Source organism: Callithrix jacchus, chromosome 9, assembly GCF_049354715.1.
Source record: "Callithrix jacchus isolate 240 chromosome 9, calJac240_pri, whole genome shotgun sequence".
Classification (NCBI taxonomy): domain Eukaryota; kingdom Metazoa; phylum Chordata; class Mammalia; order Primates; family Cebidae; genus Callithrix; species Callithrix jacchus.
The window spans coordinates 33,361,743-33,383,320 of NC_133510.1; the positions used below are offsets into that span (position 1 = coordinate 33,361,743).

The 21,578-nt window shown below is 43.8% G+C and overlaps 1 protein-coding gene and 1 pseudogene across 1 annotated transcript in view; one reads left to right on the forward strand and one right to left on the reverse strand.

The window, feature by feature from the left end:
• Window positions 1–16,224, reverse strand: part of PPHLN1 (periphilin 1) — a 164,777-nt gene extending 148,553 nt beyond the window's left edge. The window contains exon 1 of the mRNA XM_078338871.1: window positions 15,991–16,224. Within this exon, the coding sequence (XP_078194997.1) occupies window positions 15,991–16,052 (62 nt within the window). The 5' untranslated portion in view covers window positions 16,053–16,224. The remainder of the gene's footprint in view (window positions 1–15,990) is intronic.
• Window positions 16,051–21,578, forward strand: part of LOC100385122 (protein SET-like) — a 58,945-nt pseudogene continuing 53,417 nt past the window's right edge.

The following is a 21,578-nucleotide window of genomic DNA, read 5'->3' on the forward strand; positions in this document are numbered from 1 at the left end:
AGGTCAAAGAAATCGAGACCATCCTGGTCAACAAGGTGAAACCCCGTCTCTACTAAACATACAAAAAATTAACTGGGCATGGTGGCGCGTGCCTGTAATCCCAGCTACTTAGGAGGCTGAGGCAGGAGAATTGCCTGAACCCGGGAAGCGGAGGTTGTGGTGAGCCGAGATCGCTCCATTGCACTCCAGCCTGGGTAACAAGAGCAAAACTCCCTCTCAAAAAAAAAAAATGAAAAATTCATTATAAACCTTTATTCGTGTTTCCACTTTGAAAACCACAAACACAAAGTGTTAACTACGCACCAGCAAAGAATAGAATCTTCTAGATCTCAGCAAACCAGACAGAAGGATTGCATGCAGTACTCAGCTGCCTGTTTGGCCATTAATTAGTCAAATACCAGAACAGGTTTTTTTTTTTTAATTTTTTTAAATTTAATTTATTTACTATTTTTTGAGACAGAGAATCGCTCTGTCGCCCAGCCTGGAGTGCAGTGGCACGATCTCGGCTCACTGCAACCTCCGCCTTCCAGGTTCAAGCGATTCTCCTGCCTCAACCTTCTCTTCATATGGTGGCAGAGATGACCACCATTATCTCTAAACCTAGGAATCCCAACAAAGAAAACACCTTTCCAGTGGTCCCAGCAAAAGTTCCAAGAAAAGCCCTGATTGGCTAGGTCTCTGTCACAGTCCCCCATTCTTAGAAATAGGTAGTCAGTCCCACCCAAACTACATCAAGTGAAAGTGTTTCTCTGCAACACGCTATCTGTTGTCAATGTGGAAATTACCCTTCCAAAAGAATCCAAAGCTTGAAAACCACCTTTCAGTATTTCCAAGGGCAGAATACTGAGACAGCCGAGCAGGACCCACAAAGATTCAGGCCGGGCATAGTGGCTCACGCATGTAATCTCAACACTGGGAGGCTGAGGCAGGTGGATCACCAGAAGTTCAAGACCAGCCTGACAAACATAGTGAAACCCCGTCTCTACTAAAAATACAGAATTAGCCAGGCATGGTGGTACATGCCTGTAGTACCAACCACTCGGGAGGCTGAGGCAAGAGAATCACTTGAACCTGGGAGGCGGAGGTTGCAGTGAGCAGAGATTGTGCCACTGCACTCCAACCTGGGCGACATAGTGAGACTCTGTCTCAACAACAAAAAAAAGTATAATACTGCCTTATCAACTAAATGAAGGTGGCTTTTTTTTTTTTTTTTTGGAGACAGAGTCTCCCACTGTCACCTGGGCTGGAGTGCAATGGTGCAGTCTCGACTCACTGCAACCTCTGCCTCCCAGGTTCAATTGATTCTCCTGCCTCGGCTTCCTGAGTAGCTGAGATTACAGGCGCACACCAACACACCCAGCTATTTTTTGTAGAGACAGCGTTTCACTATGTTGGCCAGACTGGTCTCAAACCCCTGACCTCGTGATCCGCCCACCTCGGTCTCTCAAAGAGCTGGGATTACAGGTGTGAGCCACCACACCTGGCAGAGAAGGTGGTTTTAAATTTCATTTTACATACATAAGCATAACAATTTGTTTTATTCTATCTTAATGATTTTTCTGGAGGTGGAAATATTCCTGGAATAACCAACAAAGTTTAAAGTTAAAAGAGTAAATATATTATGCGCTAGTGCTTTCTTTAAAAAATTTAATAATAGGGATTTTCCCCCTCTGGGGTCCCCTTCCACCCTTGTGGAAGCTGCTTTTCCTCTCCCAAACTCCCATCTCTCTCTCTCTCAATTCCCTTCCACTCAGTGTGGAAGCTATCTTTCCTCTCCAGGATTCTATCTTTCTGGATTCTCTCACTCAATGTGAGAGTTAGCTATTTCTTTCTCTCCTCCTTTTTCTCTCTCTCTGTCTAAATAAATCACTTTCTGAAAAAAAAATTTAATAATAATTTCCACTTGGAAGTGTAATGGGATCTCAGACTTACCTGTCTAAAGCTGAACTCCTGGTGTTCCAAACCAGCTATACAACCCCACCTTTTTCCATTTCTATTTGTTTTGTTTTGAGACAGAGACTCACTCTGTTGCTCAGGCTGGAATGCAGTGACACCATCGTAGGTCACCGAAGTCTTGACCTCCCAGGTTCAAGTGATTCTCCCAACTGAGCCTCCCAAGAAGCCAAGACTACAGGTGTGTGCCACCACACCCAGCTAATTTTTTTTTTTTTTTGGTAGGGATAGGGTTTCCCTACATTGCCTAGACTGGTCTTGAAATCCTGGGCTCAAGCAATCCTCCCACCTCAGCCTCCCAAAGTGCTGGGATTACAAGTGTGAGCCACCATGCCCAGCCTACATTTCTGTTAATGTTAACTCTATTAGCTCAGGCCAAAGAATTTGGAGTTATCCTCGTTTCTTTCTTTTCCTTTTTTTTTTTTTTTTTTGAGACAGAGTCTTGCTGTGTTGTGGAGGCTGGAGTGTAATGGCTTAATCTCAGCTCATTGCAACCTCTACCTCCTTGGTTCAAGCGATTCTCCTGCCTCAGCCTTCCAAGTAGGTGAGACTACAGACACCCACCAATGTGGCTGGCTAATTTTTTTTTTTGTATTTTTTTTAGTAGAGACAGGGTTTCACTATGCTGGCCAGGTTGACCTTGAACTTTGAACTCGTGATCCACCCACCTAAGCCTCCCAAAATGCTGAGATTACAGGCATGAGCCACTGCACCAGGCTGTTTCCTCTCTTTTTCTTATACCCCCCACATCTAAGTCACAAGCTGTTGGCTCTGTCTTTAAAATATGCTCAGATATATGGAGTTAATCTACTGCAATTACCTTGGTGGAGGACACTATCTCACTAGAATTACTGCAATTCCTTTTTTTTTTTTTTTTAATATAAGACAGGGTGTTGCTTTGCCACCCAGGCTGGAATGCAGTGGTGCACTCATGGCTCACCACAGCCTCAACTTCCTGGGCTCAAGTGATTCTACCACCTCAGCCTCTCAAGTAGCTGGGACTACAGGTGTGCACCACCATACCTGGCTAATTCGTGTATTTTTAGTACAGATGGAGTTTTACTATGTTTCCCAGGCTGGTCTTGAACTCCTGAGCTCAAGTAATGTGCCTGTCTCAGCTTCCCAAAGTCCTGGGATTATAGGCATGAGCCACTGTGCCCTGCCTGCCATTGCCTCCTAATCCTTTTAAAAGTAAGACAGATATAACCCTCCACTCAAAAGTCTCCCCTGGATTTTCATCCTCCCCGGAGTTAAAACTAAAGTTTATCTGGGCATGGTAGCTCACGCCTGTAATCCCAGCACTTTGGGAGGCTGAGGCAGGTAGATCGCAGGGTCAGGAGATCGAGACCATCCTGGCTAACACTGTGAAACCCTGTCTTTATAAAAAAAATTTTTTTTTCAAAAAATAAAAAAAAAAAACAATTTTTAACAATGACCTAGACATAAGGTCACAAGAGAAGGGCTCTGTCTCTCTCATCCCATCACCTACAGTTCACCTCCTAGCCACTCTGGCCTCCTTACTGTCTCACACTCACCAGGCAGGCAGGCACCCACCTCAGAAATTTCCCAATAGCTGCTCTGTCACTTTGAACATTCTTCCTCCTGGTATCCCTCCCTCCCTCTCTTTCTTCCTTCCTTGCTTCCCCACAACTACCCCCATCCTGTCAGTGGGTCAAGATAGCCAGGGGGAGACCTACGTTAGTTCGATCTAAATAATTACAAGCTTGCTTGGCTCAGAGTACACTGAAGTTTATACACCAAACTCAACTATATTATTGGTGCAGTTAATTAGAAATCAAGCTGCAACAGGAGGCCTAAGGTAAAGACCCTCCGAGAGCACAGCAACACCAGGGAACACCTCGGGGTGGTCGCAGAGCAGGCAATACTGCTCTGGTCCCAAGAATGCCTTCTCAACATGGAGACCGCATGAGGGTCTCCTAAAGAGGGCTTGTGCAAAGATCTCTGAGAAGGGAGGCAACCTTTGCTCGCCTCCTTGCCAGCTCCCATCCGCAAGATCCGGGAGGGTCTTTGCAGATGGGAGCTGGCAAGGAGAAAAGCCTTGCAGGGCAGAGATCACGGAACGCCTCAGGCTCTGCCCAGGTTCTTGGAATATAGAGTAATTTTAATTGCTCTATGTCCTCGGTGCTCGGGAGATAAAAAGCCCCTTGATGCACTGGGTGTGGTCAGACCCCGTGGCTCCTCATCTGCTATACTTCTGATGCAGCTGCACCCTGATAACAATCAGTGATAAACTCAGAGCGCTAGTTTAGCATGTCTTAGAGGGATCTCAAGCGCTCTCCACCCAGCTATCTATCTTTCTACTCCTTTACCCTCCCCTCCAGGCCCATAATATCAATGAGATTATGCACATAATACAAGTGTTTGGAGCCCAGAGCTCTGGGCCATCGAGGTTCCCAGGCGTTGCTTCCCTGGACCCATGCTGTAACTTCTACTCTTGTGGCTGTCTTTATTTCCTTTTCTCAATCCCTCATCACCACCGGGACTAAGAGCACCCAGGTACAGGGTTGGGGCTGGTACCCAACACTGTACTCATATAAACCCAAACCCCAGAATCAAATGAGGAGACGATGAGACAAGCAGATGAACAGCAGAACATGGCAGAGAAAAAAGAGAAGGAACAGCTGAATGCCAAGAGGAGTTCTGCTAGGGCTGGTCGGAGAGGAGTTGAGTAGCTGGACAGCCACTCCAGGGAAGATCATCTTCCCACTCACCCCCACTTCTAGCTCCCCATCCATCCCACCAAGAACCACCTCCATCACTCAATAAAACCCCTGCATTCATCTTTCAAGTCGTGTGACCTGATTCTTCTGGGATCCTGGACGAGAGCTCAGGATATAGAAAGCTGTGACACTGGCCCTCTGCCCTTGCAGAAAGTCCACTGAGCTGGTTAACACTCAAGTAGTGTTACCTTGAGTGTTAACATGGATGGCAAGGTTAAAAGGACACACTGTAACACACACCCATGTGTGTTAGGGGCTCCTGTAAGGGGTTTGAGCTGTGGCAGTGACCAAACAGATGAGTCTCACCCCTGTCACATGTCCTGTGAGGGGGGGTTCTCCAGTTTCATCTGGGGGCTTGTCCAGGATACAATCTAAGAAGGGTGAGTTAAACTGTGAAACTGTCTTAGCTCCCATATAGAAGGGAGGAAAAAAAATGTGAAACTGTCAGATCTGCCTCTTTTCCAAGACCCTGCCACCTCTGTCTTTCCTGCTCGGTCCCTCCATGGAGGTCAAGTTGCCACAAGGGACTGGAGTAAAGCCTTGGGGCAACCAAAGGCATTTTTTGCTGGAAGGTCAAGACTGAACTCCTGCGGCCAAGACTCCCTAACTTCACTTGGTTTCTTTTCTTTTCTCAATTTGAAATGGCTTGTATCTCTTCCTTTATACTGTTAAGGGTTTTGCTACAGACTGCAGCAATATTAAATAGAATGAGTGTTTGGCTCAGCCATGAAAGGTGCAATTCAGAACAATGTGGTTTCCATTTATTTTTATTGTTGCCATCCTCACCCCTGCCCACAGGACACCTCCTCTCCTTACCCTGGCCCCCTCAGGCCTGTGGGCCTGTCCACAGCATGCAAAAGCCACACCCAACCGCCTCAAGGAGCAGGAGAAAACCACGGCTGCCACTGGAACCCTGCACCACCTGTGATATAGCTAGCCTAGAGTTGGAACCTGTACACTGCCATTTTATAAAGGACAAAACTGTTTCCATTCTCCTCACAATGACTGCTAGCCATGGCCTCTGTAAACTGCTAAGTTTACTTTGCAAAATGCAAAGACAAGTAAAGCTGCATACTTTCTCGTATCTGTAACTGCCAGAATTGCTGGCCTCTGTTTACCGGTAATGGCCAGAGTAAGCACCCCAGATAATTCCATCCTGGCGCCAAGTAACTGAAAAATCTGTGGACCCCACACCTGTCCAAATAATGTATAAACTAATGTTTATCTTGACTTCTGTAAACCACTTAAGTGGCAATCAGAATGACAAAAGTCCCCTGGCCCTTGGAATGTCCGGAGCCCCCTCACCCTAGGAGGCGATTGACAGCTTTCATTCCCATCTCCACTCTTCACCCCCACTCCCATGGCGGTTTTGTGGGTATAAAAAGGTCTTGTCACCCTTCTTTCTCTGCCATGGGTTGGAGAGACGTGAGTCCTCCGTGGTCGCCAGCAATAAACCCTGAAATTTGGCATACTTTTGTCCTGGTGTTGACTTTCTATGCTCGGTCTGATACAACACACCCACTGGATGTCACTTCCCACCCACAGCACCAACGGAACTTTTCCTCCCCTGGCCACGGAGTTCAGCCCTGTCGGAACCAGGGGAAGGATACGATGATTAAAGTAACCCATTTGCACTGAGCAAGGGGTTCTCACCCCAGGACCTCCCGCTTCAGTCCCTTAAGCTGTTTATTCTGTTTTTCCTTCTCTAAATGAGAGGATTCCTATGCCCAGCACAAATTCAGCAGGGCTCATTTGAGACCTAATCTAAACAGATACAGACAGCCCCTGGAATACTTTTTTGTCTGTTTGTTTTTTGGTCTCAAACTTGATTCCAAGCTTCAGGCTGAAGCCCTAGGAAGGAAAACCAGATCTGAGGGATCCAAAGCCAAGCAACAGGCACAATGTAAATGCGCAGGAGCAATTCCTGCTAACTAAACCCTCCACCTCATGGAAGGAGGCCATGGTCCATGGCATAAATGAGGCTCAGGGAACCCAAAGGTTGCCAGCATTAGGGAGGCAGGAGGCAGGACGCATAGGTGAGTGTGAATAAATCCTCTAGGCCTTCCCTGCATCATAGGTGCATGCCACACTAGCACCCATGGGTGGCACCTGTCAAGGTCACTGGGATTTCAGAATAAGACAGAAGAAAAAAGGGGCTAACTCATTTTCTCTCTCCCTCATGCCCCGAATTGTCACTGAAAGAAGGGAGGAAAATGAGGGACACCTCTATTCTCTGTCTTTCAGAATGGGCAATCAGCTCTCTTCACCACGCCCAATTTATACTCCTCAGGAGTGTATCCTGAACCACCAGAATTCAGGATTGCTTTGACACTCAGAATTCTGGAGGACAAATGCCTCATGGTCCTCTGCAAAAAGGTTTGGCCAAATTAGGAAGGACTGGGTTGGCCTCAGAAAGGAACCACTCATTTCATTACCATCCAGCAGTTGGACCTTTTCTGTAGATGTGAGAACAGATGGTCTGAGGCCCCATATAAGCAGGTTTTCTATACCTTGCAGGGCAATCCAGACCTTCGCTGACAGTGTGGGATTGATCCAGCCCTCCTGTTTGCCATCTCAGGAAAGGCTGCAAGGGGAAAGCCCAGGGAACTAAAGAATCCCAGAGGCATCCCAAGCAGAGAAGCCCACTCCCTCTGGCCCTGCTCCTCCAGGTCCATCCCAACCTCCCTATCCAGCTTCAGCCTCTCACTTGCCCCCTCCTAAGAATCCTCACCCAAGACAAGCTCTATTCTCACTCTTGCCCCTTCAACAAACGCCTGGCAAATTTGGTCCCAGTAAGATCCAGGTCCCCTTCTCTCTACAAGACTAAGAACAAGTTAACGGGTATCTTGGTAAGTTTTCAGATGACCCTGACAGATATATAGAGGCTTTCCAGAATTTCACCCAAGTATTTGAACTCTCCTGGAGAAACATTATGTTACTTTTGAACCAGACCCTGACAGACACTGAGAAGCAAGCCACTCTGTAAATGGCAGAGAGATTTGAGGATGAGCTTTGTATCACATATAGTGTCAGGGAAGGGGAGAACTTTATCCAACTGGAAGAGAAGCAGTACCAATGGATGGTCCTAACTGGGACCCCAATGACAAGATGGGAGACTGGAAGAGGAGACACTTTCAGGTGTGCATAATAGAGGGCTTACAGATTAGGGCTAAGCCTCTCAAATATACCAAGTTATCCATGATAGAACAGGGATTTGATGAAAGTCCCATAGCCTTCTTGGAAAGGCTAAGAGGCCTTTGTAAAGCACACCTGTCTATCTCCTGATTCAGTCAAGGGACAACTTATCTTAAAGGATAAATTTATTACTCAGGCAGCCCCTGAGACCAGGAGGAAGTTGCAGAAACAGGCCCTGGGACCAGACAGTACTTTAGAGAACCTCCTGAAAGTAGCCACCTTGGTCTTTTACAATAGAGATAGGCAGGCCCAGGAGAGAGAGAGAGAGAGAAAAAAAAAAATACAAGAAAGAGACAGAGGCGCTAATCAGGAAGGCCACAGACACCAGAATTCCCAGTGTACACTTGTTAACTGCTACAGGTGTGGCAGGCCACAGCACTTCAAGAAGGATTGCCCAGGCAGCATGAGGAAGCCACCTCAGCCCTGACAGTATTTTCAAGAACCTATCAGAAGCATAGCTGTTTCCTACTAATACCGCCTAAAACAAAAAAGTTCCAAATTAACATTAGACATTAAGAAAGACCAGAGAATGGTTGCATGGGTGCTCGAGGTATAGTTTCTACTGAATAAGTAGCACTTTTCCAACATCAAAAAGTCACAAAATTGTTAAGTTGAACCATAGTAAATTAGGGACCATCCGTAGTTAAATAAGCTAGAGCAGCCTTACGAGCTTGGTTTACAACCCAATCTTTGTCTCATTCCCCAAGGAGGAAATGGAAAAATACTATGCTAAATGCTGTTCATAATGCCAAATAATTCAAATTACAAAGGCAGAAGTGAGGTCAGGATATACTGGAGTAGCATGATCATAGTTCTGTATTCAGATCATAGTTAGGGGGGAAAGTCTTTATACTAAGTTCCCACATGGAGAAAACATACAATTATAGCAGAGTATTATTAATAACTTTATAGGCAGAATCTGGGGGTTGAGATTCAAGCCAACTGCAAGGAAACTGATCATATCCAGAGAGGAAACTCATCTGGATCCAAAATAGAGGGATGAGGTCACACAGTAATATAACCCTGGACTAACACACCTGCCCACCGCTCTCTTAGTAGCTTAATAGATTGAACAGATAATCCCAGTGGGTGTATATTACTCCTTAGAACAAAACATGTTTCAGGAGATTTCATCTGATATATTTGTCTGTTTGTTTGAGACAGGGTCTGTCTCTGTCACCCTGGCTGAAGTGCAGTGGCATGATCACGACCCACTGCAGCCTTGAACACCTGGGCTCAGGTGATCCTCCCACCTCAGTCTCCTGAGTAGCTGAGATTATAGATGCATGCTGCTGTGCCCAGCTTCTTTTTGAATTTTTTATAAAGACAGGGTCTCACTTTGTTGCCCAGGCTGGTCTCGAACTCCTGGCCTCAAGCAATGCTCCTGTTTTCGTTTCCCAAAGTGTCGGGTTTACAAGCGTGAGCCACTGCACCCACCTTTATATGTATACTTTATTTTATTTTAATTTATTTATGTATTTAGTATTATTATTTTGATACAGAGTCTCACTCTGTTGCCCAGGCTGGAGTGCAGTAGCATGACCTTGGCTCACTGCAGTCTCTGCCTCCCAGGATCAAGCGATTCTTGTGCCTCAGCCTCCCGAGTGCCTCAGCTAGGAGAACAGGCATGATCCACCACACCTGGATAATTTTTGTATTTTTAGTAGAGATGGGATCTCGCTATGTTGGCCAAATTGGTCTTAAACTCTTGACCTCAGGTGATCCACCCGCCTTGGCCTCCCAAAGTGCCAGGATTACAGGTGTTAGCCACCGTACCCAGCCTATTTACTTTTTGAGACGGAGTTTCACTCTTGTTGCCCAGGATGGAGTGCAATGGTGCAATCTCAGCTCACTGCAACCTCTGCCTCCCAGGTTCAAGCGATTCTCATGCCTCACCTCCAGAGTAGCTGGGATTACAGGCACCTGCCACCACGCCTGGCTAACTTTTTGTATTTTTAATTTTACCATGTCGGCCAGGCTGGTCTTGAACTCCTGACCTCAGGTGATCTGCCCACATTTGCCTCCCAATGTGTTGGGATTACAGGCATGAGCCACTGTGTCTGGCCATATATTTTAAAAAGAAGTAACAAGGATCTTTTAAAAATGTTTTTTATTTCTTATTCTCTTCTCTAATAAAACCGAAAATAAACATTACTTCTAAATTAGGGCTTTCTATGTGTGAAAACTACTTACCAGATGACTGTAAGATGACTCAGAAATACACATACACACACACACACAAAGAGAGAGACAGACAGACAGAGAGAGAGAGACATATACACAGAATGTCCATATGACTCAAGGCCTCTTGCAGACAGACCCTCACAGAAATGTAACTGACAAAGAAATGTGGTTTGCAGAGTCCCAGAACCAACATCCCAAAACAGGTCTCAAGGTAAAAGACAATAGCTTAATGACTAGCACACTTTAACTTTTCCTTATAGTTTTTGCTATGCACTGAATATTTGTGTTCCCCACCCCAAAATTCATTTGTTGAAGCCCCAATCCCCAACTCGATGGTATTTGAAGGTGCTTAGGTTTAGATGAGGTTATGAGGATGAAGCCCCCATGACGACATTTGTACCCTTAAAAGATGAAGGACAGTGGCTCACGCCTGAAATCCCAGCACTTTGGGAGGTCAAGGCGGGCAGATCCTGAGGTCAAGAGATCAAGACCATCCTGGCCAACAGGGTGAAACCCCATCTCTACTAAAAAAATACAAAAATTAGCTGGGCATGGTGGCACGCACCTGTAATCCCAGCTACATGGGAGGCTGAGGCAGGAGAATTGCTTGAACCCAGGAGGCGGAGGTTGCGGTGAGCCGAGATCCCGCCACTGAACTCCAGCTTGGTGCCTGGTGACAGAGTGAGACACAGTCTCAAAAAAAAAAAAAAAGATGAAGGAACCTGCGCTTGCTCTATCTCTCCACCATGTAAGGATATAGCAAGAGGGCCGCTGTCTGTGAACCAGGAGGAGGGCCCTGACCACGCTGGCACCCTCATCTCACACTTCCAGCCCCCAAAACTGTGAGAAGTAAATGTTTGTTGCCTAAGCCACCCAGTCTATGGTATTTTGTTATAGAATTCTGTCTGGAACCATGACAGCTTTCGTGTGTGTGTCTCTTGTTTCACTCCTCTTACTAGAGCCACCACAATACTAAACAGAAGTAGCAATAGGTAACTTTGTCTTATTCCTGAGAGCAAAAGGAAAGCTTTCACCATTTCACCATTAAGTATGATGCTTACTGTCCATTTTTGGTAGATTAAAAAGGTTCCTGGGCTGGACATGGTGGCTCACACCTTTAATCTCCTTTAGGAAGCCGAGGCAGGGTGATAGCTTGAACCCAGAAGTTCGATAGAGGTCAGCCTGGGGAGCATACCAAGACCCTGTCTCTACTGAAAAATAATAAAGTAATCAGGCATGGTGACACATGCCTGTAGTTCCAGCTACTCAGGAGGCTGAGGCAGGAGGATCCCTTGAGCCCAGAAGTTCAAGGCTGTAGTGAGCTATGATCGCACCACTGCACTCCAGCCTGGTGACAGACCCTATCTCCAAAAAAACAGAAAAGAAAAGAAAAGCCATTTCCCTTCTATTCCTAGTTTTCTAAGAAATGTTTTTTATCAACTAACCGACATTGAATAGCATCATATGCTATTTTTGTGCATTTATTGAAAGGATCCTATAGTTTTTCTTTTATTCTGATAATGTGTTAATTACACTGCATTCCTTGAATAAATCCCACTTGGTTATGATGTAATGTTATGGACTGAATGTTTATGTACCTGCAAAATTTATTATTAGGTTCAAAGTCAGCCTGGGGAACAGACCGTCTCTACTAAAAAATAAAAATAAAAATTAGGCATGGTGGCACACACCTGTAGTTTGTTAATATTAGCATTATTAATATATGTAGAAACTCTAATCTTCAAGGCAGTTATATCTGGAAATGGGGCCTCTCAGGAAGTAGTTAAGGTTCAGTGAGGTTCTAAAGATGGATGGGGATAATCCCATAATATTAGAGTCCTTATAGGAAGAGACACCACAGAGCTCTCTCTTGTACTCTCTCTTCCCGCATGCTTGCTCTCAGAGAAAAGGCCATGTGAGGATAAAGCCTCCATCTGCAAACCAGGAAGAAGGCTCTTACAAAAGCCAAACCCTGCTGGGACCGTTCTCGTGAACTCTGCAGTCTATAGAACTGTGAGAAATAAATTTCTGTTTTTTAAGCCACAGAGTCTCTCTGGTATTTTCCTATGGCAGTCAGAGCAGACTAATATAATGTATTACCTTATTTCTATCTTGCTGTGTTTGGTTTGTGAATATTTTGTTTAGGCAGGTGGATCACCTGAGGTCAGGAGTTGGAGACCAGCCTGGCCAACATGGCAAAACCCCATCTCTACTGAAAATAACAAAAATTAGCTGGGTGTGGTGGCAGGCCACTGTAGTCCTAGTGACTCAGGACGCTGAGGCAGGAGAATCACTTGAATCCAGGAGGCGGAGGTTGCAGTGAGCCGAGATTGCACCACTGCACTCCAGCCTGGGCAACAAGAGGGAAACTCCAACTCAAAAACAAAAAATTTTTATTCACTTACTTTTTGAAAGGCTTTTAGTTTCATAATAGTCTTGTCCTTTTCATTTCTTATTATATTCTTACTGAGTTTTGGCGTCAAGTTCATTATATTGGTCTTATATCCTCTGACAGAGATTTTTTTAATTGGCATTATTTTTCTTAAATGTTTCAGGAAAGTATACAGTAAAGCTATCTTGACTTCAAGCTTTTTGTGGCAATTAATTACAGGCTCAATTTGTTTAATGGCTATAAGATTATTTTGATTATCTAGTTTCCTTTTCTCTCTCTCTCTCTCGTTTTTTTTTTGAGACAGAGTCTTGCTACAGTGCAGGGGCACGAACATGGCTCATGGCAGCCTTGACCTCCCAAATTCAAGTGATCCTCCTGCCTCAGCCATCCTAATGGCTAGGACTACAGGCACATGCCACTATACCCAGCTAATTTTTGTCTCTTTTGTAGAGATGGGATCTCATCATATTGCCCAATCTAGCCTTAAACTACAAGATTGTTAGTATAAAATTGTTCATAATTGCCTCTTAGTAACTTTTTTAATAGCTTAGAACAAATGGTTATTTGTGTCTTCTCTTCATTTTTATTTATCTGTTTCACCAGAGGTTTATCAATTTAATTTTAGCTGTGTTGATCTTCTCAACTCTATGAGTTTTTTTATTTTGTTAATTTCTACTCTTATCTTCATTTTTTCCTACTCTGACATTTTGAGGTTTATTTTGTCGTATTTTTCCTTAACCTCCTGAAATGAATGAGTAGATCCATTTCCTGTTTCCTAATACACACGTTAAGCTTATAAATTAGCTTTTAACTACTCTTTAGCTGCATCACACAACCTTTTAATAGGCTGTATTTTTATTATCATTCAGTTCAAAATGTTATCTAATTTCCACTGTGATTTCTTCTTTGATCTATGAGTTACTTGGTAATGTATTTCAAATTTCCAAACATATGAATATTTTCTATTCTCTTGTATAAAAAATATATTGCTATATTAGGTTAACTTTGGTCAGAAATGTACTATATATCATTTCAATCCTTTGAAATGTGTTTAGGCTCTACTGCACAACAAATAGTCAACTTCTATAAATGATCTTTTTATCTTTTTTTAAAAATCACTTGAAGCAAATTGAGATCTTTTTATCTTTGAAAAAAATGTCACCATGGTGGCTCATGCCTTTAATCCCAGCACTTTGGAAGGTGGAGGCGGGAAGATCACCTGGGGATCAGGAGTTCAAGACCAGTCTGACCAACATGGAGAAACCTCGTCTCTACTAAAATTATAAAATTAGCCAGCTGTGGTGGCACATGCCTGTAATCCCAGCTATTTGGGAGGCTGAGGAGGGTCGATCATTTGAGGTCAGAAGTTCAAGACCAGCCTGGCCAACATGGTGAAACCTCATCTCTACGAAAAATACAAAAATTAGCCGGTGGCTTGCACCTGTAATCATAGCTACTTGGGAGGCTGAGGCAGGAGAATCGCTTGAACCTGGGAGACACAGACTGCAGTGAGCCCACATCATGCCACTGCCCTCCAGCCTGCATGACAGAGTGAGACTTCATATCAAAAAAAAAAAAAAGAAGAAAGAAAAAGAAAAAAATGTGAATTCTGAAAGCAATTAAAGCAAGTAATAAAAGCAAGTTTTTAAATTATATTTTTTGAATCTAGGAACTGATTTTCTTTTCTTTTTTTAAATCAATTAATGAGAAGAGTATTAAGATCTTCCATTAGGATTAAGGATTTTATTTATTCATTTATTTGATACGGAGTTTTGCTCTTGTTGCCCAGGCTGAAGGGCAGTGGTGCGACCTTGGCTCACTGCAACCTCCACCTACCAAGTTGAAGCAATTCTCCTGCCTCAGCCTCCCAAGTAGCTGCGATTACAGGCACCTGCCACCACACCTGGCTAATGTTTGTATTTTTAGTAGAGATGGGGTTTCACCATGTTGGCCAGGCTGGTCTCAAACTCCTGAACTCAGGTAGTCCACCTGAATGTACCTCTAAAAGTGATGGGATTACAGGCATGAGCCACCATGCCCGACCAGGATTAAGAATTTATCTATTTATTCTTATGGTTCTGTCTATATTTGCTTTATATTTTGTTTGTTAAGGCCATGTTACTAGTAGAAATTCAGAATTTTTTTATACCTTCCTGTAAATTGAACTTTTTTTTTCTTTTGTTTTGAGACGGAGTCTCTCTCTGTCGCCCAGGCTGGAGTGCAGTGGCGCGATCTCATCTCACTGCAACCTCCACCCCCTGGGTTCAAGCAGTTCTCTGCCTCAGTCTTCCTGTAGCTGGGATTACAGGTGCCCACCACAATGCCAGGCTGACTTTTGTATTTTTTTAGTAGATGTGGGGTTTCACCATGTTGGCCAGGCTAGTCTTGAACTCCAGGTGGATCTTGTGATCCACCCGCCTTGGCCTCCCAAAGTGCTGGGATTACAAGTGCGAGCCACCGCGCCTGGCCGATCCTTTTTTTTTTTTTTGAGACGGAGGAGTTTCGATGTTGTTACCCAGGCTAAAGTGCACGATCTCGGCTCACTGCAACCTCCGCCTCCTGGGTTCAGCCTCCCGAGCAGCTGAAACTACAAGCGTGCATCACCATGCTCAGCTAATTTTTTTGTATTTTTAGTGGAGACGGGGTTTCACCTTGCTGACCAGGATGGTCTCGATCTCTTGACCTCGTGATCCACCCGCCTTGGCCTCCCAAAAGTGCTGGGATTATAGGCGTGAAAGACTGCACCGGGCCAATCGAACCTTTTTATCATTATAAAGTGCTCCTCTTTATAATGGTAATTACTTGTGCTTAACAGCTAGAACAGCTTCTTTTGGTCAGCCATTTTGTAATACATATTTTTCCATATTTTTACTTTCAATCCTTCTGTATTATTATGTTTCAGTTATGCCTTTTGAACGCAAAATATATTTGGGTATTTTTTTTTAATTGGGTCTGAAATTTTCTGTCTTTAAATAGAACATTTTAGTGCATGTATCAGTCTAGGTCCAATCAAAAGCCAGAGACCACAATGGTAATTTGAAGAGGAAATATAATATAAAGTATTAAATAAAATGGGTGACATAACTGACCCTGTCTGAAAATAATAATATTAAATATTATTTAATGATACTAAATGAAATTAGGGTAACAGTGATTGATTAGTAAGAAGCAGAGAGAATTTTAATAAATATAGTGGTTAAAAGAACAGCCACGGCACCCTGCTGTAATCCCAGCACTTTGGAAGGCCGAGGCGGGCAGATCACTTGAGATCAGGAGTTTAAGACCAGACAGGCCAACACAGGCCACTGCACTCCGGCCTGGGCAACAAAACGAGAATCTGTCAAAAAAAAAAAAGGGAACAGCTACTACCTCAGACTCCGAAGTAGAACGTCCAAGAAAAAGTATAGCTCACACCCCTGCCACCCTAGGGCAAGCAGATCATGGCCATGGGTCACCAGACGGCAAAGAAGTCTCTCTGATGCCAGGTAACTGAAACTTTCTAGAAATCTACCCTCTGGAACTTACCGGAATTCCTCACGCCAGGGTGCCCAGGAAAGGGAAAGCTGTTCACCAGAGGTATCTGACATGAGGCATTCTGCATCAAAGGCACAGGAGGAAGAGGAAGCAGCCCGCCACGGTGCACCGCAGGAACCTGGTGCCGGAGAAGGGGCAAGTACTTGACTCTGGAGTGGTCATGTGTGCAGGAGAAGCTGGATGCTAGGAAGGAGTACATGCTGCAAGAGCCTCAGGATGTAGTGCAGGGATAACAGGAAGTAAAGCTCTTTTCTTTTTGCAAGGTCTCTCGAGCGCCCTCTATTGATAGTTTGTGTGCCATCTGGCAAGAGAAAACAAAAGGCCCAGAACCATTTGCACAGAGCAGAAAACAGGGTGAATTTGAACCTGAGAGGCCATAGATAAATGACACACAGTCCACTTACACTTTAACATTATTACTAACATATTTGATCTTAAATCTATGTGCTTTCTATTTGTCCTACTTGTTTTATGTTCCTTTTTGTCCCCTTTCTTGCCTTTTTTTTCCGGAGACCAAGCGTCGCTCTGTCGCCCAGGTTGGACTGCAATGGTGCCATCTTGACTCACTGCAACCTCCGCCTCTCAGGTTCAAGCGACTCTCCTGCCTCATCCTCCCAAGTAGCTGGGATTACAGGCATGTGCCACAACGCCTGGATAATTTTTTTGTTTTTAGTAGAGACGAGGTTTCACCGTGTTCGCCAGGATGGCCTCTAACTTCTGACCTCGTGATCTGCCCACCTCGGCCTCCCAAAGTGTTGGGATTACAGGCATGAGCCACTGTGCCCAGATGCGTTTTTTAAAAACATTTTTTTTTTTGAGATGGAGTTTCGCTGTTACCCAGGCTGGAGTGTAATGGCATGATCTCGGCTCATCGCAACCTCCGCCTCCTGGGTTCAAGCAATTCTCCTGCCTCAGCCTCCAGAGTAGCTGGGACTACAGGCGTGCACCACCATGCCCAGCTAATTTTTGTATTTTTAGAGACGGGGTTTCACCTTGTTGACCAGGATGGTCTCAATCTCTTGACCTCGTGATCCACCCGCCTTGGCGTCCCAAAGTGCTGGGATTATAGGCGTGAGCCACCGCGCCCGGCCTTAAAAAAAACTTATTTTTTTAGGCTAGACTTCGTGGCTCACGCCTGTAATTCCAGCACTTTGAGAGGTGGAGGCAGGCAGATTGCCTGAGCTCACGAATTCAGGACCAGCCTGGGGAACGTGATGAAACCTCATCTCTACAAAAAATACAAAAATTAGCAGGTTGTGGTGGTGCATAACTGCAGTTAACAGCAACTCGGGAAGCTGAGGTGGGAAGATCGCTTAAACCTGGGAGGTGGTGGTTGCAGTGAGCAGAGGTCAGCCACAGCACTCCAGCCTGGGTGACAGAGCCAGACCCTGTCTCAAAATAGTAATAATAAATAAATATAAAATAAAAACTATTTTTGTAATTTTATTTCCTTTCCTCTTTAGTCTGGAAAATATGCATTACTTTGCTTCTGTTTTAGATGTTATCCTCTAGATTACAGAATATATTATTTTACTTAAAAAATTTCAACAGCCTCATTGATTTTGTTTGTTTTGAGACAGGGTCTTGCTCTGTTGCCCAGGTTGGAGTGCACTGGTACAATCTTGGTTCACTGTAGCTGGGAACTCCCAGGCTCAAGCTGTCCTCCCAAGTGGCTGGGACTACAGGCCTGTGCCAGCAAACCTGGCTAATTATTTAAAATCTTTTGCAGAGTGGAGGTCTCCCTGTGTTGCCCAGGCTTCTGTCGAACTCCTGGAGTCAAGGGATCCTTCTACCTCAGACTCCCAAAGTGCTGGGATTATGGGCATGAGCCACCATGCCAGATATTAACAGCTTTATTGAGGTAAAATATACATATCATAAAATACACTAATTTTAACTATACAATTGAACAATTTCTTAGTGATTTTACAGAGTTGTGAAAACATCATATTTGGATAGCTTCCACTTTTTCAGCCACTATGAATAATGTTTTTATGATCATTTATGTACAAGACTGTGGGTGGACATACATTTTTATTTTTGGAGTAAATATGTAGAAGTAAGTCTGCTGGGTCAAAGATAAATCTATGTTTGATATCAAAACATAGATAAAATAGATAAATCTATCTATGCTTGATATTTTAAGAAACTGCCAAACTTTTTCTAAAGTGGCCACACCAATTTACACTCCTAGCAATGTATAAGGATTTCAGTTTCTCCACTTCATCAATAATTGTTATTGTCTGTTTTTTTAATTATACTGATTTTTGTGGGTATGAAGTATTACTTCATTGTGGTTTTAATTTGCACTTAACTAAATATATTGAACATCTTTTTATGTGTGTCTTGACCGCTCAACTAAATTCAGATCTTTTGCCCATTACTTGTCTTCTTATCACTGAGGTGTAAGAGTTCTTTATATATTCTGGTCATGAATCCCTTCTTAGGTATACGATTTGCAAATATTTCTCCAGATTTATGGCTTGTTTTTTCACTTCCTTTACTGTGTTTTTTTTTTTTTTAATTTATATATATTTTTTAAAAACCTAAGATGGCTGGGCACAGTGGCTCAAGCCTGTAATTCCAGCACTTTGGGAGGCCGAGGCGGGAGGATCACGAGGTCAAGAGATCAAGACCATCCTGGTCAACATGGTGAAACCCCGTCTCTACTAAAAAAAAAATACAAAAAATTAGCTGGGCCTAGTGGTGCATGCCTGTAATCCCAGCTACTCGGGAGGCTGAGGCAGGAGAATTGCCTGAACCCAGGAGGCGGAGGTTGCGGTGAACCGAGATCGCGCCTTTGCACTCCAGCCTGGGTAACAAGAGCGAAACTCCGACTCAAAAAAAAAAAAAAAAACCAAAGATGAGGTTTCACCATGATGGCCAGGCTGGTCTTGAACTCCTGACCTCAGGTGATCCACCCACCTCGGCCTCCCAAAGTGCTAGGATTACAGGCATGAGCCACCGCGCCTGGCCTACTGTGTTTTTTGAAGGACAAAAGTTTTTTATTTTGAAGTTCAGTTTATTAATATTTTTCTCTTATTGTGCTTTTGATGTTTTGCCTTAACCCAAGACCATAAAATTTTTCTTCTATGTTTTCTTGCAGAATTTTCATAGTTCTAGCTCTTACGTTTATGTTTATGATCCATTTTGAGTTTGTTTATTTATTTTGAGGCAGAATCTCACTCTGTTACCTAAGCTGGAGTGCAGTGGCACAATCTCGGCTCACTGTAATCTCTGCCTCCCAGGCTCAAGTCGTTCTCCCACCTCAGTTGTGACTGCAGGTGGGCGCCACCAGGCTCAGCTAATTTTTTTGTGTTTTTAGTTGCCACGTTTCACCTTGTTGACCAGGCTGGTCATGAACTCCTGACCTCAGGCGATCTTCCCACCTTGGCCTCAAAGTGCTGCAATTACAGGCTTAAGTCACTGTGCCTGGCCATTCTGAGTTTATTTTTTGTATATAGTATGAGGCAAGGATCTAAATTCATTGTCTTGCATGTGGGTATCCAATTGTTTCAGCATCATTTCCTGATTAAAAACTATCCTATTCTGCCAGGCATGGTGACTCACTCCTGTAATCCTAGCACTTTGGGAGGCAGAGGCAGGAGGATTACCTGAGGCCAGGAGTTCAAGACCAGCTCGGCCAAAATGGTGAAACCCCTGACTCTACTAAAAATACAAAACTTAGCTGGGTGTGGTGGCAGGTGCCTGTAGTCCCAGCTACTTGAGAGTCTGAAGCAGAAGCATCTCTTGAACCCGGGAGGCAGAGGTTGCAGTAAACCAAGATGGTGCCAATGCACTCCAGCCTGGGCTATAGAGTGAGACTCTGTCTCAGACAAACAAACAGAAAAACAACCATCCTTTCTCTTATTGAATCATGTTAGCACCTTTGTTGAAAATCAATTTACAGTAAGTATAAGGGCTTATATCTGAACTTGAAAATACATTCATGACATCCCAAATTCTAATGGTTATTAGTACTTTATTTACCCCCTCCCTTTTTTTTTTTTTTAATGAAACAGAGTCTTTCTCTGTCGCCTAGGCTGGAGTGCAGTGGTGCAATCTTGGCTCACTACGACCTCCACCTCCCAGGTTCAAGCAATTCTCCTGCCTCAGCCTCCCAAGTAGCTGGGATTACAGGCTCCTGCCACCATGCCCAGCCAATTTTTATATTTTTGGTAGAGATAGGGTTTTGCCATGTTGGCCAGGCTTGTCTCCCAACTCCTGACCTCAGGTGATCCACCCGTCTCAGCCTCCCAAAGATCCCTTGTTTACATGCTAATGTTATCATGGATTTCCATTTCTGCATATTGTTTTTTGTAAGATCAATAAAGGAGAAAAGAAATTGTTATGATTGTTTTATATAGCCCATGTTTATTTAGATCTACTCATACATTTACCACTTTTGTGCTCTTCATTCCCTCTTGCGCCTGGGAACTTCTTTCTAGGATCATTTTCCTTTTTGCCTACAGAATACCATTTAGCTTTTTCTTTAATTTGGGGCTGCTGGTTATAGACTATGTTAATTTTGGTTTGTGTAAAATATTCCTGAAGAATATTTTCTCTGGTCATAAAAATTATCATTATTATTTAGCTCCTTGAAAAAAACTTACTGCATTCTTTTCTGGTTTTCATTGCCTTTTTAATTTTTTTTTTTTTTTTGAGACAGAGTCTGACTCTGTTGCCCAGGTGGAATGCAATGGCATGATCTCTGCTCACTGCAACCTTTGCCTTCCTGGTTCAAGCAATTCTCCTGCCTCAGCCTCCCTAGTAGCTGAGACTACAGGCACCCGCCACCATGCCTGGTTTATTGTTTGTATTTTTTGGTAGAGACCGGAATGTCACCAGGTTGGCCAGGCTGGTCTCAAATTCCTGACCTCAAGTGATCTGCTTGCCAGTGTGCTGAGATTACAGGTGTGAGCTACTGCACCCAGCCAAAATTTTTTTCTTTTTAAATCTTTGGGAAGTTATATTCTGGGAGCTCAGCTGAAAGATATTCTCTTTCAGTTCTGTATCTCAGATCACTAATAATTCCTTAACTTTGTCAAAAATTCTGTGAAACTCATGCACTGAGTACCTAATTTCAATTATAATGATTTTCATTTCTAGAGGGTGTTTTTTTCATATTCGCAGTTGATTAAGGATAGCTGCAAACTCTTTGTCACTCTTCCAGTTGAGAGATGGAGTCCAACTGCTCATTGAATATGGGCTGACTTTGGTGATTTGCTTGACCAATAGAATGCATTAGAAATGATATTCTGTGATTTCCAAGACAACATCATAAAAAGTTTTATGACTTTTACCTGAGCTTTTTGAAATGCTTGTTCTGGTAATTCCAGCACGCAAGATGCTCCCTTTGGGAACCAAGCCATCTTGCTATAAAAGGCAAGAAACATGTGTGGAAAGTTCTAGCTGAGCTCCCAGCAGACAGCCAACACTATTACATGAAGCCATGCAAATGAATAATTTTTTGTATCTAATCCATTTCATCTTCAGATAACTGTTGCCCCAGCAGACAATTCCAAGGTTTGTAGTCAGACATGAGAGCAGATAGGATCAGTACTGGGTTGTACTCAGTG